Source organism: Myodes glareolus, chromosome 23 (genome assembly GCF_982192425.1).
Source record: "Myodes glareolus chromosome 23, mMyoGla1.1, whole genome shotgun sequence".
Taxonomy (NCBI): Eukaryota; Metazoa; Chordata; class Mammalia; order Rodentia; family Cricetidae; genus Myodes; species Myodes glareolus.
The window spans coordinates 26,716,483-26,735,127 of record NC_142048.1 but is presented as its reverse complement, the minus strand read 5'-3'; the positions used below and the strand labels follow the sequence as shown (position 1 = coordinate 26,735,127).

Sequence of the window (18,645 nt, the reverse complement as noted above, 5' to 3'; positions counted from 1 at the left end):
GGTCCTATTATATAAGTTTGTTGCATTATATAATTCAAATTGTTGAAAACTCTTTAACTGATATTTTACTCATTAAAAATGAGATTGGTCTCATGTAGTAAGAGCAAACAATGTCTGAGTGAAAATATCTAGGACTAGAGTATTATGTATATAATATATAGGAATATCTAGAGTATTATATATAATATATAGGAATATATAGAGTATTATGTATAGAATATACAGAAATATCTAGAGTATATTCCTATTGCTATCCATCAGGCTGGGGATTGAATCCAGGACCTTGTGCATGCTAGGAAGGATTCATTCTACCACTGAACTACATCCATGGGGCCTAATTCTATAATTAAATAATTTTAAAGCACAAATATGTTGACAAAGAACATATGGAATAAAAGCTACTAAAACTACTATATTATTTAACTTTTTAACACAAACATACTGCTTTTGTCAGTAAAATTATATTTAAGAAAATTTATAACTAACCTCAATTTTCTTTCCCACATCTTCAGTTTTTGCAACAAATTTGAATGACAATTTTCTCGTTTTGCCAGGAACTAAGCACATCTTTCCTTGAGTCAGATTCTCCAAGACTTCGCTTGCTCTGGACGCTTCTTCTAGTACACAGAACTGGTTGTAGCCCTTGAAGAGAGGCGAGCAGTCATCATTCACAGGCACCAAACACTCATCTTTTGCTAACACTGCACACCACGGGATTCAGACGACATTAGTTCTAGTCCAATGATCCTGGACTCAGGGGTTTACCTACTCACTGCTCACACCAAGAAAACAAAACATTTAGTACACACAGCTTGACTTCCGGAAGCACTGAAGCGCTGATTCTCCAGGAGAAACAAAAGTGCATTCTTTGTTGCACCAGAGATCACCATCTGTCACTCTTTCCTTAAAAACAAAAAATCTCCTTATTTTCATTACTATTTCTGTGAGCCTCTGTGTGTGCGCGTGTGTGCGCGTGTGTGCATGGGTGCCTGTGTGTGTGTAAGAGTCACCATTCCCACCTGCTAAGCCTAGGAGCTCCTAAGAGCCGCCTCCTCTCACAGCTGACAAATCACCATAACAGGAAATCCTTCTCTACGCTAATTTTCATTTCTGGCTGACAATTATCAAACACCCATTTTCCTTGTTTCTTTGTGGTCTGCAGCTTGAATTTCAAATAAGATACAATCAGCATACAAGAAGAATTTAAAGTTATGTTTTATTCTACAATGGCATTCCTATTAGTTTTTAACTATGGAAGAAGCTCATGCCTCATATTTAGAAGAGAAATGGACTCGGAGGCAATTCAAGAAAAAGCAGCACAACGGTCCCTGGACTGACCTCTAATGTCACGCTGAGGATTTCACAATGAAGGGAAAGGAAACAACAGTAACAATCTGTCACGGAACCTAAGAGTCTTGGCTACAGAAGACAGGAGACACTGCCGTCAGGGGAGGTTTGCCCGAGAAGGTGATAAATCTGGAAGAATCAACTAGTCAAAGAAGGCAAACTGAGTCAGACCAAAGCAGCAGCACGGTCGGAGCTCCTGCCCCTCATCCAGCCTACGCCATCCCTCCTCCTTCCACTCTCTCAGCAACCCTGGCTAGCCTACTCTGTGCTGCACACATGACCCTGGGCTCCTCCTCCAGCACTCGCCCCCTAGCTCCCTAAGTCAGGGTCTCTGTACCTCAGGACATCCTCCAAGCTTCCAGGGCCCACTTTCCTGTCTGCCAACACTGGGTTACAGGCGCCTGCAGTCATGCAGAGATGACTTTGTGTGTGTGCTGGGGATTTGAACTCAGGTCCTCACATGCTTTGACACACTGAGGTATCACCCCAGCCTAGATTGATCTGCCTTTTGTATCCTAAAATCTCCATTCCTACAACTAGCATCCGGATCCAATCCTCACAGTTTGCAATTAGATAGAATTAATGTCTAATTAGTTTCCATATCATTTCTTTAAAATAAAGTTTCTCAAGTTTCTGTTTTAACAATATTAAAATAATCAGAAGCAATCTCTGGGTAAGGGCTGGAAGGTAAACAAAATGATCTTCAGAAGACCTAGATTTACCTAAATATCTCAATTATAGGGCATTTCACTGGTCTTATCAATATATTTCTACTAAAACAGAAAAAAATCATTATCACAATGAAATATATTAAAATATGCAGAAATTTAAAATAAATGTATTTTATTTTTAATATGTATACACATATAAAATAATCAATAAATACATCTTAAGAGGATTTATTAATGCACTTGTCTCATTCTTTTTGTTGCTGTTGTTTTTGTTTTTGATTTGGTTGCTTTTGAGACAGGGTTTCTCTCTAGTCCTGGAACTAGGTCTTGTAGACCAGGCTGGCCTTGAACTCACAGAGATTCGCCTGCCTGTTCCTGCATACCATCTTCTTAGACGTGCTCCCAGTCCCATCTTTTACACTGAATTTGACCTCTCCGTTCTTTGTCATGCCTACTGTAATTAAGCTTCCAGTCGAGATCATACCATTTAGCTGCACAGCTTACTGAGAGATCTGCCGTTCATTCAGTGATGGCCCCGTCCCTAAAATTCTTATATTTATGGGGCTGATACACAGTATCTCCTTAGGTTCCCAACGAGAAGAATATTATAACTCCCAATAAATGTGCTGGTAAAGGCTTACTATACTTTCTAGGTGACCAGGAGATGATTATCTTTTAAGTAAGCATAAAAATGAATGAGAATAGACTCCAGCACGTGACCTTATTATGTTCATATGCATACAGCATAAAAGCGCTGCTTATGTGTGCACAGGAAACACTAGACTGCTCAGGAAGCCAGCAGAGAGGACCCACGGCAGGGCAGGAGCACACATGCTGTGCGGCGTGTCCATCTTCCCCACTTGATTACAGCAAAACCAAACACTAAGTTAATCATGATGGTGCACGCCTTTAATCCCAGAACTAGGGAGACAGAGGCAGGCAGATCTCTGTGAGTTCTAGGCCAGCCTGGTCTACATAGTGAGTTCCAGGACAGGCCAGAGCTATATAGAAAGACCCTGTCTCAAAAAAACAACAAAAGAATTTGGTTAGAGGCCATTTCAAGTTATATAGAAAGTTTGAAGCCAGCTTGAGTATGAGATCCTGCATCAAACAATAAATAAATACAAAAACAAAAACTGATAATGATAAAACAAATGGAGCAAGTTGATTTATTAGCCAGTGGTATTCACAGCATACAGAGTGAGATTCCCCTCTGTATGCTGTGAATACCACTGGTTAATAAACTGTCTTAGGCCTGCACAGGGCAGAACAGAGGTAGACGGGGAAAACTAAACTGGATGCTGGGGAAAAGAAGACAAAGTCAGAAGAAGCCATGTAGCCACTCCCAGAGACAGACATGCCAGAACTTTACCTGGTAAGCCACAGCCTTGTGGTGATACACAGATTAATGAAGATGGGTTAATTTAAGATGAGTTAGCCAGAAATAATTACGTAAGCTATTGGCCGAACAGTATTGCAAATAATATGGCTTCTGTGTGATTATTTTGGGGCTGAGCAGACAGGAACAAACAAGTGGCCTCTTAAAACATCAAATAATTCTAAAAGTTAACTATCTTCACACTGAATATATCTTATTTGAAATTAAGGTTACACATTATAAAAATTAAGAATAGTATTGTCTTTTTTAAACCTGAAAAGAAAATAAAAATTCAGAGTAGGAAAAGCATTTTGGAATTGCAAGACATTTGGAAATACAAGTACATTTATTTTTAAATAAGCCTAGCTAAAAGTCACTTGATGATTATAAAATCAGTAAGATCTAAAATTTACTAAACTCATGTTACACAGTTTACTGAGAGCTACATTGACATGTACATATACATCTACATATACATGTACATACACATATACATATAGTGGAAACACATTAAGTGATACACTACCTGATTATTGAAGCTGACACAGAGCTTGGAAAACCTAATGGGGTGTGGACAGTCAGCCTTCAGATAAACATCAAACTGAACAGGAACATCCACATGAAAACTTGGAGCGTGAAACTTGGCTTTGCATTGTACTAGAAATCAAACAAAAGCAGAGTCAGACAGGGCCAGGCACTCAGCAGACATTGCCCTGGGAGCTCCCTACAGAAACAGCTCATCTGCAATCTTACGGCCGTCTTGCTTACAGTGTTTTACAGATGGCAGCTGTTCAGCAAACAGACACAACTCTCTCTGATTAAGAAACCAAGGGTAAATAAAAATGTAAAAAAAAAAAACAAAAAAAAAAACCCTTTTGCTGTTTTTTGTATGCTTGTTTTGAGACAGGGTTTCTCTGTGTAGGCCTGGCTGTCCTGGAACTCACTTACTCTGTATATTAGGCTGGCCTCAAACTCAGAGATCCACCTGCCCCTGCTTACCAAATGCTAGGATTAAAGGTGTGCACCACCACTGCCCAGCTTCATAAACATTTTTAATTTTAAAAACACACTTGTTCATAAAATGTTGGTGCCAAAACTTAAAAGGAAAAGGAATCATTTTGAATTAGCTTATTTCAAAACTCCTGCCTAGACAATAAAGCATACTTTTGGCTGTGAACCTAACCTTTAATGGCTGAGCCATCTCTCCAGCCCAAAAAAGCATAAAACTTTATTTAAAATAGGTATCTATTCAAGAATACTTCATATAAGACTTGAATTACAAATAAGCAAAGTATATTTTAATAAAGAATTTGAGCAGGAGAAAATTTCAACTGTAAAACCACTCTTCCAGGCTGGAGAGATGGCTCAGCGGTCAAGAGCATTGCCTGCTCTTCCAAAGATCCTGAGTTCAATTCCCAGCAACCACATGGTGGCTCACAACCATCTGTAATGAGGTCTAGTGCCTTCTTCTGGCGTGCAGACATACACACAGACAGAATACTGTATACATAATAAATAAATATTTTTTAAAAAAAACAAAAAACCACTCTTCCCCGAACAATAAAAAATTTGAATTCACTTTTTCTAAGTGGGACACCCTAACAAACGCATACATCAAATCATTCTATTATAGTGTTATTTAATATGTAAGCCTATGGTTGCAAACACTTTGGGTTCACATATTAAATATCCACATTATGATTCACAACAGCAGCAAAATTACAATTATGAAGTAGCAACAGCAATAATTTTATGGTTGGGGTCACTTCAACCTGAGTTTAATTGTATTAAAGGGCTGCACCATTCGGAAGGGCGAGAACCACGGATGTCAACTATGTTGTTACACATAGAGCATAGTTTTTAAAAAAGAAAAAAAGACAAAACTGGAAAATTTTATTCCTTATGGTGTTTTAAAGTAATAATGAATTAGACAAAGGCCTTCATCATTCATATATGTATTCAATAAATACTTGTTTAACTTAAAACAAAATATTTGCTAGCTTATTGCTATGACACTGAAGAGAAAAATAATTCATTATTATTCACTAGATGGTTGTGCTCTGACCACCTGTCATATTTACTGTTCTGCATCTATTCACTGCAGACAAAGGGTTCTCTGGACACTGTGGGTGTTGGTTACACACCAAATGGCACGAAGTCCTGTACGCCTATTGTGAAAACATTGCTTCCAGCCAGGGAGACCCGGTCAGCCCACAGCTTCTGAGCAGTCTTCACAGCTAAGGTATCACAGTCAGGTTCAGGGTCAGGGCTTTCATTCTGCAATGAGAGTTCCAAATTTGCACAATTAGCTGGGGAAAGGTACATACAGATGCAGGTCTGTGTACACTTTTACAAAGTGTACATGCCATACACTTCCGTCAAAGAATTATCAACCCACCATTAAAACGTTCATGAGGTTCTTTTCTATCCGAGACTTCTGGCCATCTTTCAGAGTTGAAGCTGAGATAGGAAAAGAAAACAGAACGGTGAGGCAGGCAGGTCAGTCCATCACCCTACTTGTGGGGTTATAGGCCACTACGACTGCCCAAGGGTGCCGAGAACTGGGTCACCTCTCCAGTCCTGCTAAAATGTTCTGATGTGTGGACCTCCTTTGAGACAGGACTGCTCACTGTCCTGGAGGTGACCGATTATGACTGATTAGTCAGCAAGCCCTAGTCTTCCTGTGTCCACAGCCCCAGGAGTGGGCTTAGACACAAGGGCCACCATGCCTGGCATACACATGGGTGCTGGCAGTTGAAACTGGGCAAGCACTTTTACCAACTTAAGATATTTTTGAGTCAATACTTCTAAGATGACTAAGCACAGTGAATTTTATATAATAAAAGTACTTTTTTTGCTTGTTTGTTTTGAGACAGAGTCTTTATGTGAGCCTGGCTGCCCTCAGACTCACTCTGTAGACCAGACTGGCCTTGAACTCAGGAGATCCACATGTCTATGCCTCCTAGGAATATAAGTGTGCACTACCATGTCCAGCACAAAAGTACTTCTAAATATCTGACAATAAACCATTATTCCAACTTAAAAAATATTAATGATGCAAACAATTGCATCGTTACCTCTTCCAAGGAGTTCTAGAGAATAAGTAATGTAATCCTTTAACTGGGCCATGAGGTAGGAACACTTCAGAGCTGTTGTCAATATGGAAGTGAGCAGAGTCCACCACCCTTCACTCCGGTAGTCACACATGACGTAATCCAGCAGCCTAAGAGAGGGAGGAAGATGGGCTCTCCAGAGGGTGGAAAGGCCTCGGAGAACTCCATGTGCTTTTCTCATGACGTAAACACAAAAGCCCTACTGGGATGTCTCAGCAGCTACTGTTCACATTTGACTACACCTGAGGTTACCTAAAAACTTAACCAATTATGTAGTAGAGGACACTTGAGAAGATATCACATAACTGGAATTAAATACAAATAGACACAGTAATGACAAATCCTGCAATATAAGCGTCTATTCCAATTTCACTGTAAGGCAATCAGTACTTGTGAAAATAAACAGCAAATAAGACTCACTTCAAAGCTTTGGTATAATCCTTGGCATAATAATACTCCTCTCCCATTTGAACCACTGCAAAGGAAAAGAAAGCTTGAGAAACTGAGCATTGCTCCAAGCAGGCACAGAGCAAGGTGTGCTGGGGCAGCACGGAGCAGGGTGTGCTGGGGGTACATACTGAGATGGCTTTTCATCCGGGGACACTTGTACTTCTTGAACTGTGCGACAGCATTGCTCAGAAGAGTGATTACTATTTCCTGTTGGGACAGAAAAGTGTGAGGCGTTGGAATCAAAACTGTCTCCTGTTTTACTAGAATAGTGTCCACGTGGTTTATACTGGGGTCGGGGAGCAACTCACGGAGTGGACAACACTTCTTTCCTTCAGCTGAATGGCGAGAATGCCCGCTTTCTCTTTGTCGGGGTCAGAAAGATCAAAGCCTATGTACGACAAGAAGCAACCCATCTTAGCTCACTGAACAGAACTCTTCACACCAACTCCTGGGGCCTTCACTAGAACAGGACGTATTTAAGATGCGAACATTCTGGAATGTTAAAGATTCTCAGAGACAGCTTTATTATCATAGAGAGTTCTCAGAGAGAACGTTCCTAACCCTGGTGTTCTCTTCCCAGCTGCCAGCGTTCTCCCGTCACACCGTCATGTTCTATGGACAACTGAAGTGTGTGACTCAGTAGCACCTAAGGTGCCACTGCCATAGATGCTGCCCAGTCAAATGTGTGCTGAATGCAAAAAGATGAACACAAACTCTTTTTAAGGCAATATGTGGTAATGCCATTTTAAAATATTAAATAAAACCACCAAAGTTAAAATGCTTAAATACTCAAATGTTTTCATCACATCAATGCCTTTAACTCTAAGTTACTCTAATACATGATGAAAGAAACCATTCTAAAAACAAAGAGCACAAATCTTAAAATGCACCAACAAGCAAACAAAAACCAGACTAGGAAAGCACATTTTTAAAGAAGTTTAAAAAGCATATATATGAATTTCAATATAGTTTTCCCTGGCTCCATTGTCATTAGACAGTAGGAGAGCTATCTGTCTGTCTGAGGATGAAAGGAAAAGAAGAAAAATTACTTACTTAAGATTCCTTGTCTCCAGGGTCTCTGTCCGTAGAAGTCAAGAACACCTGTTTGTGTTTCTAGGGGATCAGGACTGGGGTACGTCACAGAGGCCTGCGATCCAAAAAACAGAGCTAAGAAAGCTTATGGAATTCATCCCAAATTAACTCTCAGCCAGTCTTTGACCGAATAAAGAAATATCCATAAATATAAACATCAAATACTTGTCTACAGGCACCATTATAAATATTTTAACATGCTTTACTAACATTTGGAAATCCTATAAACTTGAAGTAGGTATGGTGGCGTGTGCCTTTGATCCTAGCACTCGGGCAGAAGTAGGTGGATCTCTGTGAGTTCAAGCCCCGCCTGGTCTATAGAGCGAGTTCCAGGACAGTCAGGGCTGCACAAAGACCCGGTCTCAAAAAACAAAAACAAAAAAGAATTCGCATAAACTTAAATCATTACTTGTGATGTTGACTTCACTCACAAATTATCGACATTATATGAAGTCCTGACAAAAAGAGCCATTCTTCCTCATTATTACTTCTGTAGTAATTCTGGTATTGATGGAAAGGGTATTTTCTGGCACTAGAAAGAACATATTTACTTTATTCTTTTGTGTATCTAAAACCAAATGTAATATAATTACACTATTGAGAAATTCTAAAACGCCCAAAGGAAAAAGATAAAATTCCAAATTACTAATCTACGGCCACTTGTTAAGATACATGTTATTCTCTATTGTAGCACAAAACCTTAGTTCTAATAATTAGCATGATTTGTCAAGCTACTTTTTCCATTTCAATATGTTCTGTCCATATCACTTTAACACTAAATTTTCTAAACATTTGCCTTCTCATGCTTCCCTGCTCTTACATAAATTACTAAAGGCTTTATAATATTCCTATTTTACAGGGCTGGAGAGGTGGCTCAGCAGTTTAAGAGCACTGGCTGCTCTTTCAGAGAACCAGGATTCAAATCCCAGCACACAACTCACAACTGTCTGTAACTCTAGTTCCAGGGGATCTGCCACCCTCCTACATGAAGGCAAAACACCAATGCACATAAAAGTCAATAAATCTTTTAAAAAAAGAATTCCTATTTTACATTGCAACCAATAAGCCTATGAGAACTTTACAACTAAAGGTTGGTACTAACCCTTCAGATCTATCATCCTACTTCTGAAAATGAAATTTTGTGTCAAGAGATTATGCCTAGGTTTAAAGCTCCTCAATTTACTTTGTAGCAGAAGAATTACTTTCTATTCTATTGACTCGTACTTGTTAATGCCCCAGTCCACATATTCTTTACAAAACCAAGTTTAAATCATCTATTAAAATACTATATTTAAATTACAATAAGACAAACTTTAAACATTTAATAAATGTAAAACCTGCTCAAGCAAGTTTAAAAATAGAATACCTGGGTTAAAACTAAAAAGTCAAAAGTATTCAAAAGATATTCAAGAAAAAAATCAATACTATGAGTCCTAGCTTCTCTGAAGGAAAGGTTACAGTGTCCTGAGTGCGAGGTGATGCAGGCCAGGACTTACATCATGATTACAGAGGGCTTTGGCGTGCTGTTTTCGCTCCTGCGCATAGTAAGCTGCCTGCTGATAGTAGAAACCAGGGTTCTGTGTTTGAATAGCTGTCAACCCCAACTTAATGGCTTCATCAAATAAATCTCCAAAGGCCTGGAATCTTAAAGAAAACAAACCAAGGAATGAAAAGAATGGATAGTAAAGGGAAGGAAAAGCAGCTTACTTCTAATAAGTATTCATTCTGGAAACCATAAGCTCAGCACACTGTATTAAAATAAAACTACTGACTAACAGCTAATTTATTTGTAAATAATAATACACAGTAGTGACAAGTCACAAATAAAGTTCTTTACTTAAGCTATCTGTGATGACTCAAGCCCATGACTACACCATTTAGATCTTAGCATCGGCCTCACTCTTCAATTAAATCCAACTTTCTGGAAGCAACTTTATTTAGGTAATTTTTAAATAAACACAGTCCTGGTTGGTCTTTTTGTTGTTAATTTGACACATGCTAGAGTTATCTGGGAGAGGAGCTTCAGGTGAGAAAATGCTTCTATTAGAGGCCTGTAGGGAAGTCTGTGGGGCACTTTCTGGATTAGTAACTCATGCGGGAGGCCCCATTCACTGTCGGCAGAGCAATCCCTGAGCAGGTGCTCCTGAATGGATAATAAATAGGCTGAGCAAGTCGTGAGGAGCAAGTCAGTAAGCAGAGCTCCTCTCCGGTCACTGCTTCAGTTCCTGCCTTGAGTTTCTGCCCCCTCCCCCGACTTCCCGCAGTGACTCCTGAGACCTGGAAGTGTCAGATGAAACAAAGCCTCTCCTCTCCAAGCTGTCTTTGGCCATGGTGTTTTATCACAGCGACGGAAACCTTAACTCTAAGACAGACACTAAGCTCTACGCAGCAGGAATTTTGTTTTGTGCTTCCCTATACTTTCAGGATGCAAACACAAGTGGAAACCCAATGAATACATGCTGAATGTAAAAATGGTAACATAAACTATCTGACTTCCATTAAGAAATCATACCAATCAATGCATACTATTCCTGGATACATACCTGGGGCATACTATTAAAACCCTACTTAATAAAGAAAAAAAAAAAAACCACCAAATTCTGTATCCAGCCAAAGCCTTTGCTAACGTCATCTCTTCAAATTCGACACTCTATTTTTAAACTATAAGAAACTGCAACTTAAACATACTGCTTAGACATCCACGCAGCATGCTCAAACGACAGCTCTGCACTTCCAATCTTTTTCTTGCACAAGTCAATGTGTTTTCGAAACTGAGCAATTGCATCCAATGGAGTGTTGTGCTGAAAACACAGCCTACAAATCTGGGAGGGAAATGTAAAAGTCAATCTCCAAATAAGGGAGAAGCCGAAAGACACATTCATACACATTGAAAATACGCAAATTCTAGGAGTAACTTTAAAAGAGCACACAGTCCCAGTGCTTTACTTCTATGGAATGTGATTCTCATTAGAACACTTTGAGAAATGAAGAAATAACTCAGAACACTGAATCTGTCCTATGCTTTCCAAAATATGGAGTTTTAAAAAAAATTATAACAATGAGCTGTTGATAGGGGAGTTCAGCCAATCACATTCTGTTTGTGGGGTGTGTCGCCCTTAGGCTAGAGTTTACCTATAAAGCTGGTGAGTGCGCTTCCGCTAGCTCTCTCTCGCCTGGCTCCTACGTCCGGACAGATCGTTTGGATTCTGGTGTAAGCTGGTGTAAGTCTTACTTCTGTTTATTAAAGCTGTATATTTTGTATTAAGATAGTCTGGGAACTTTTCATTACCGATCGCCCTGCAGCATCAAGCTGTAATATTCCCAATGGGAATTTATAAAGGAGACTGACTTTGCGCATTAGAATGGTCAGGAAATTAACATTTCCCTGCATGACCAAGGGTGGGTCGCCTACACATCACTGAGGGCTACAGAAAATTTTCCTGGAGCACTAGACATGCAGAGTTCCCAAAGGGCACAATCTACATGAGCTGACGGTAACTAGAAACCCAACAGAAATAAAGCCTAAATTTATCTCCGTAAACTTATAACAACTTTTAATTTTATTTTTTAGGTACAAAGAAATATATTTAAAAAAACTTTGTGTGTGTGTATTTTACGTGGGTATGTGTGCACGTGTGTATGTGTGTGGTATGCATGTACATCTGTGTGCACATGTGGAAGCTAGAAGGCTCTACAGTATCTTGCTCTATTACTGTCTACTTTACTGAGATGACCAGTCTCTCACTGAACCTGAAGCTCACAATTACAGCCACACTAGTCACTCACTGAGCTCCAGGATCTGCCCGTGGGCCCCACCCGCCCACCCCAGTCAGTGCTAGAGTTATAGGTATATGCCCCATATCCAGCTTTTACATGGGCTCTAGGGATCCAAACTGCAGCCCTCGATTGTACAACAGGCACTTTACCCATCTGTGTCCTCCAGTCATTTAATTTTTCTTTCAGAGGCAATCAGCATTTATCACATGGCCAGTGTAATCTACAGAGAGGCAAGTGTCTATAAATTTATTCACATTTATAAACTAGGAACCGTGTGGCACCAGGATTACTATGCTGAGTTACACCTTACTTTATCTATCTAATCCTAAATATGAGAGTTGGTTTTTGTCAGCGTGACACAAACTTAGGCATATCTGTGAAGAGGGGCTCTTAACTGAGGAAATTCTTCCAGCAGATCACCAGTAGGCAATGATTAGTATGGGAAGGACCCAGCCCACTGTAGGTGGTGCCGTCCCTAGGCTGATGGTCCTCAGCGCTGTAAGAAAGCAGGTTGAGCAAGCCATGAAGGGTTAGCCAATAAGCAGCACTCCTGCATGGCCTCTGCATCAGCTCCTGCCTCCAGGTTCCTGCCTCAGCTTCCCTCAATGGATTATGACCTGAGACATTTAAATCAAATCAACTCTTTCCTTCCCAAGTTGCTTTTAGTTATGAAGCCAAACTAAGACCTTAGCTACCACTTCATCTTGACTGATGAAGCTGTCACATTCATAATTGTATAGTTATTAAAGTCCCGTGATAATTTATATAAACAATCACCCACTATAAGGTTATTTCCAATGTTTTCCTATTAGAAAATATAGTAAGTATCCATAGATTTTGAGTTACAGATACTCCTATAATTGGCAAAGAAATTTCAAAAAAAAAAAAAAAGATTGTGTCAGATCGGGGAATATTGACTTTTAGATTTGTGTTCACTAAAAAAGTTCTCTGCCACACATCACCCAGCAGTGTCAGACATTGTTAAATGAGTGGGAAAACAGTAACAGCCTCGCTTGTCCGCTGGGAAGCTGGGGAGGAAGAACAGGTCATGACACGAGGACGGAACGGGGACAGGACAGGGATGGGACAAACAGGATTACTTCGACAATACACAGTCTTGAAATGCTCAAATAATATCCATGGTTTCACTAGCGTGAACTGAGACAACAATGGTAGTGTATGCTGCAGGCCCAGCTACTCAACAGGCTATGGCAAGAAGATCCCTTGAGCCCCAGAGTTCAAGACTAGCTTAGGCACCAGTGAGTGAGACCAAGTCTCAAAATAGAAAAATAAACCCACTAAATAGATGTATCTATTCTATGGCTGAGTCATTACGCCAGGAAATGCTTACATAATTCCAATATGCTGCACTGTTTAAAATCCAACAACAGGCAGCTTTCTAAATCTGACTACTCCTTTCTCTTACTCAGAAACAAACACTGAAAGACTCTCAATAATTAGTACCTAAAAACTCAAAACACAGCTACCACTATGAGGCTGCTGAGAGGCAAGGCCATTTTTGAGTAAAGAACATCAAAAAAAGGGAACATAATTCATCAAATACCAACTTTTCGTATCAAGAAACTGACTTTGATTTTTGCATTTAAAGAAGGTAATATTGAAAGGTAAATCTCCTTTATTTCAAAATAGAACTATACCTTGTAGTTTATAAATCCTGCCATCGTCTTAATTTCCAGAATATTAGTTTCATGGGCTCTCAATTCATGTACAAGGTTATAGGCAGTCCTATAATTCCTAAGTAAACATGAAGAAGGTGGTTAATTATGATATAAATTAACGTTTAAGATTCCCAAGAACAATATTAAGTACTCAGCAGCTCAATAACAGCATATATTTTATATATATATAATAAATGTATTATATATATATATATATATATATATATATATCCCCAGTAGTCTAAGAAAGTATCTACTGATCACTAATCAATGACTTCACAACAGAAAGACCCAGCCCATGTACATTGTTCTTTCTATAATTAACTAGCCAGTCAATAACAAGTAGAAACAAGTTCAAAACTGAGGGTAAATTGGATGGTTATCTAAAATCACACTAAAAAAAAAAACACCTGCAGCTAACCCACAAGGCTCCCGCAGGCTCTTTAAATGGAAAATGATGTGATAAATTAAACAACTAATGATAAAGCCTATCTGAGTAGAATAAACAAATATTTCATGTTTATTATACTTTGAAAATTAGTTTCAAGAATTTTACCAAATATACAAATAGAAAAATAAAAACAGAAAAATTAAGAGAATTATGACACTCCTTTCTTTAGATCATGAAATGTAGTTAAATTAGACCAGGAAGATTATGACAACTTATTTCCAGCATTAAGATGGAAAGAAACTACTTATTAAATATCTGAATATAACACGAATACCTTAAGATCAAGGTGAATGAGATCCATAGCTGGTTATTGGCTATGGATCATTAACACTGAGGTAATGAGGATTTAGCTTGAAAGCAGAAACTTACTTCAGAGCATTCTGTGTGTCTTGTTTCAACTCACTGAAGAAAGCTATTTTGAATTGATGCCTAACAAACAAGAGCTGAAAAGAAAGATTAAAGAATGATTATATATAAACTTTTAATGAAAAATGATATTTTTATGATGCATTAAGGTACAAAGGGAATTATTCAAAATTAAATCCACAGTGACCCCAACAAGGACACAGCTAAAAAGGCTCCCGAGAGCTCCTCTGACAGGTGAAGGAGTTTGAGACTAACTTTAAGGGCAATAGAATCTAATTTGAAAACCAACTCATTTTTAAGAGCTTAAAAAAAGAACTTTTCAATTACTAAAACAACTTAAAATATCAGTACTGCAGAAATAAGAACCATCCACAAAGCAACCAGAAATGAATAATCTGCTTCGCATTCTTTTTAAAGTACCTGGTGTGTTGTTTTATTCAAAAATTCTTTATGAGATTTCACTCTTCTGATCTCAGTGTAGTAATAGGTCTGGGCATGTTCATAAAATGCATTTTCTAACCTGTTAAGAAACAACAAACATATACATAAATATATATATATGTATATATGTGTGTGTATACACACACACACAGTTATTCAAAGCCAAACTCTTTTCAAGAATGGCATTGGCTTTACCTGATAATTAAGATGAAAAATGAAGCGGTGTATTTCTAAGAAAAAAGTCTAAAATCAAGACCCGCCCTAAGGCCTCTGAAAATCATTTACAGCACAGAATACAACAGATGAAATACTTGGACTTCATAAATATCAGGTGATCTTAAAAATACTTTCGTACCTACTATAATTTTATAAAACATCTGAAAAAAGATTTCAAATTGAATTATATTTCACTATTTTTAATCTAATATTTTGAGTTTAAAAGAATAAATAAGAAAACTTTTGGGGAGATTAGCAACAATTGGTCTACGAGATAGAAAGAACATTGGTGTTATTAAAGTCCTGCTTCACTCAACAACTCTGAGGCTATATGAACACCACAGACGAGAGCTGCAGGGACCAGCAAGCACTTCACACTCTTCTGGAAGGGCCAGAACGGAAGGGCCAGAACGGAAGGGCCTAGAGTAAGTGCAGGGCACAACAGGAAGTGTGTTCACAGGCAATAACAGGTGACTGCAAGCTTCTCCTGCTCAGAATAAAACGTAACTTTAACCTATATTCAAAAGATTTTTATCATTGTGATGGCACATGCTTTTAATCCCAGCACTCGGGAGGCAGAGACAGGTGGATCTCTGTGAGTTTAGGGACAGCCTGTTCTACAGAACAAGTTCCAGGATAGCCAGGGATACACAAAGAAGCCCTATGTCTAAAAATCAAAAACAAAACAAAAGATTTTTACAACATCTGAGGAAAATAAAATAAGTCAAAAATTTTAAATGAAATATTTTATTCACATCTTTATAGACAAAGTCTTACTATGTAGCCTTGGCAAACTCTAAACTCACTAGTGTACCCAAGACTGGCCTCAAACTGGCATTCTTCCTCTCTGTCCCTGCCTCCTGAATGCATTTTCTAGGGTAGAATTTTTTATTTTCAAAAGTACAGTTTTAGAAAATGTTAAAATATAAAAATAAAGTTAGATTCTAATCTTGAAACAAATGTTATTAATATAAACTTGTCCTTAAAATTTTTCAAGAGAGAACAATAAGGGGCTGATTGTGAAACACCTAACTATAGTGAGAAATATTTTTATAGGTTACTCTAAAGATGAAAAGATAACCTTCTCACAGAAATCAGCTCTGACTACATCAAAGGTAAGCTTGTTTCAGTTTCCAAACAGGCTGTGTACTAAGAACATGTGACAACCAAGTAGAACAGACCTGAGAACAAATCGACCTGCTTAGACTTGGGCTGGTGACGCGGCTCAGCAGGTAAAGGTGCCTGCTGCCAAGCCTAGGAACCCGAGTGCAATCCCAGGGACCCACATGGTGGAAGGTCAGAACTGACTCCTGCAGGTTGTCCTCTGACCTCTGCAGCATGGGCATGGCCCTCTCCCCTGAGTCATAAACAAATGTAATTCTAAAACAAAAACCTAGAGAAAGACATGGGATTTATCCCTTCCCTGCTTTAAGGAAACCAGGTTAAACAGTTAGAGAAGTGCAATACGAGCCCCCCTGCTTGTTTCTGAGACGGTACCTGTCCATGCAGTCCCAGACAGCCTGAACCTGCTAATGTGCCAGGCTGGCCGCTAGCTCCCGTGACTCTTTTCAGTTAGTGATCTGCCTAGCTGCACCTCACTGTCCATGATATTTATATTATGAACATTTCGTTGTTGTTTGTAAATAAAAGCATCTAAGCTACCAACTTTTCATTCCTGAGGAAGAAGAAAACTTTGATTTACCTTATAATGTAGCCCACAAGGTGGTCAGTGTGGGGCAGCACAAACAGAGACTTGCCTGAGAGTTCACACACATTGCATAAAGCTGCAGCCCGCTCTGAGGCAATAACGTCTTCTCCTGTCAGCAAGCCCCAGACAAAGAAAAATGAAGCAAGGGATTAGACTTCTGCAGTAGAATTTACCCAAGTTTGTAATCAGGAATAGAGTTCCAAGCCTGTCACCATGGCAGTAGGACTCCTGCTGTCCCTGAGGGCTTACGGCTCCCAGAAGTAACTACGTTCCTACTTCCTCCTGAGCAGGGCAGACAGGACAAACCACATCACATGGCTGTTTGAAAAGACAAATAAAAATGGGGGCAACTATTTATGAAGGAAGTTTCCAAAACCTCAGAATGCTACAAGCTCCAGCATGGCAACAGAAATGAGTCTTACTTAGGAAAATCCGGGAAAGTAAAGGAAGAGTCATTTAAAAGAAGCACTTCTCTGGACAACATTACAAACCCTGTGTTTCTTTATGTAAGAGCAAATTTTAAATAGAATTAGACAAGTAAATGGCACTAATTTAAGCAACTGAATTAACTATCAACTGATCCATGCATATGTGAGGAGATAAGCAGAAATGAAATAACAAGTCTGAGCATTTGAAAACTTCATTTGTTATTATTTATAAAAAGCATTAGTTTGTGTATTACTGACATTTTAAATATTTATTTACTTTGTGTGTGTGCTCAGGTATGTATGCATGCTTGCACTGAGCCACAGTACACCTGTGGCGGGCAGAGGACAACTTTCAGGAACCAATTTTTCCCTTCCACCAAGTGGGTTCTGGGAATCAGAACGCAGGTGGTCGGCAAGTGCCTTTACTTGCTGAGCCGCCTTCCTGGCCTTTCATGAGTGCCTTTTAGAAGTTAGCATACTATCAGCCCCCTAAATGAACACACTAAACATTTAAATATAAAAAAAAAATCTGTCTCCTGGTATTAGTAACAGGGCATAAAGCAATTGATGACCTTCCGATACCTGGAGGCAGAGGCGCTTTCTTTTGAATCAGGACAACCGCAACCTTTGTGTTTCTCCCTTGCAAACTCTGTCTGCAATGGAAAAATAACAACATAATTACTAAAGCAGTTAGCTTGTTTTAGCAAATCTATGTCAGGCTTTACATAGAACACATCATCAACTGAAGATAAATTAGAACTAAAAAACATCAAGAGCAGAGTAAATCTTTTCCTACAAAGGAATGTATTCGCCATAATGACTTCTATTTTCAGAGTATATGTATATCAAGCTTACTATCTTACTAAAATCTGCTCTAAAAGTGAAACTTAAGGGCCCGCAAGATGACCTAAGTTGATTCCCTGATTTCACATAATTTTTGAAAGGAGACCCACACATGACTTGCCTCCCAAACAAAATAAATGTGAAGATGATTTTAACATGAAATTTTAACATATACTTCTATATAAAAATTACAGTTAATGAATCTTCTTCATAGTGACATATCAGTCATTCAGAATAATTGCCTTAGAACGACACGGTGACAAAGCACTATGGGGACCAGTGAGCCGGGCAGAGCCTCTGTGTCAGCTAGGCAAGCCTGCCAACCTGCGTTAGAGCCCGAATACACATGCAAAAGTTGAAGGAAGAAGCCAACTCTCCAAGGCTGTCCTCTGACCCCCACATATGTCATGGCACACATGAACAAAAATACAAATCGTGTACACACACAATAACAAATTATTAATAATTTGTAAGTGCTAGAGAGATGGTAAAGTGCTTATGCGAGTCCAAGAGAAATGCTTCAGCAATTAAGAGCTCTTGAAGCTCTTCCAGAAGACCAGAGTTCAATTCCCAGCAGCCACTGTGTGGCTCACAACAGCCTGCAACTCCAGCTCCAGGGGGTGTGATGCCTTCTTCTGGTCTCTGCAAGCACCAGCATGCATGCACATGCATAGACACACATACA

The 18,645-nt window shown here is 39.0% G+C and overlaps 1 protein-coding gene across 2 annotated transcripts in view; it reads right to left on the bottom strand.

Annotated features, from left to right (window-relative positions):
- The window catches only part of Trappc11 (trafficking protein particle complex subunit 11), a 43,982-nt gene that overhangs the window by 20,758 nt on the left and 4,579 nt on the right, over positions 1-18,645 (bottom strand). For both annotated transcript variants that reach the window (XM_048455798.3, XM_048455799.3), the window contains exons 4-19: positions 17,700-17,770; positions 16,684-16,798; positions 14,745-14,844; positions 14,328-14,401; positions 13,487-13,583; positions 10,740-10,873; positions 9,548-9,695; positions 8,013-8,106; positions 7,268-7,347; positions 7,088-7,166; positions 6,930-6,984; positions 6,474-6,619; positions 5,795-5,856; positions 5,541-5,673; positions 3,923-4,053; positions 487-642 (exon numbers count right to left, since the gene is read on the bottom strand). In XM_048455798.3, the coding sequence (XP_048311755.2) occupies positions 487-642; positions 3,923-4,053; positions 5,541-5,673; positions 5,795-5,856; positions 6,474-6,619; positions 6,930-6,984; positions 7,088-7,166; positions 7,268-7,347; positions 8,013-8,106; positions 9,548-9,695; positions 10,740-10,873; positions 13,487-13,583; positions 14,328-14,401; positions 14,745-14,844; positions 16,684-16,798; positions 17,700-17,770 (1,675 nt within the window). The remainder of the gene's footprint in view (positions 1-486; positions 643-3,922; positions 4,054-5,540; positions 5,674-5,794; positions 5,857-6,473; positions 6,620-6,929; positions 6,985-7,087; positions 7,167-7,267; positions 7,348-8,012; positions 8,107-9,547; positions 9,696-10,739; positions 10,874-13,486; positions 13,584-14,327; positions 14,402-14,744; positions 14,845-16,683; positions 16,799-17,699; positions 17,771-18,645) is intronic.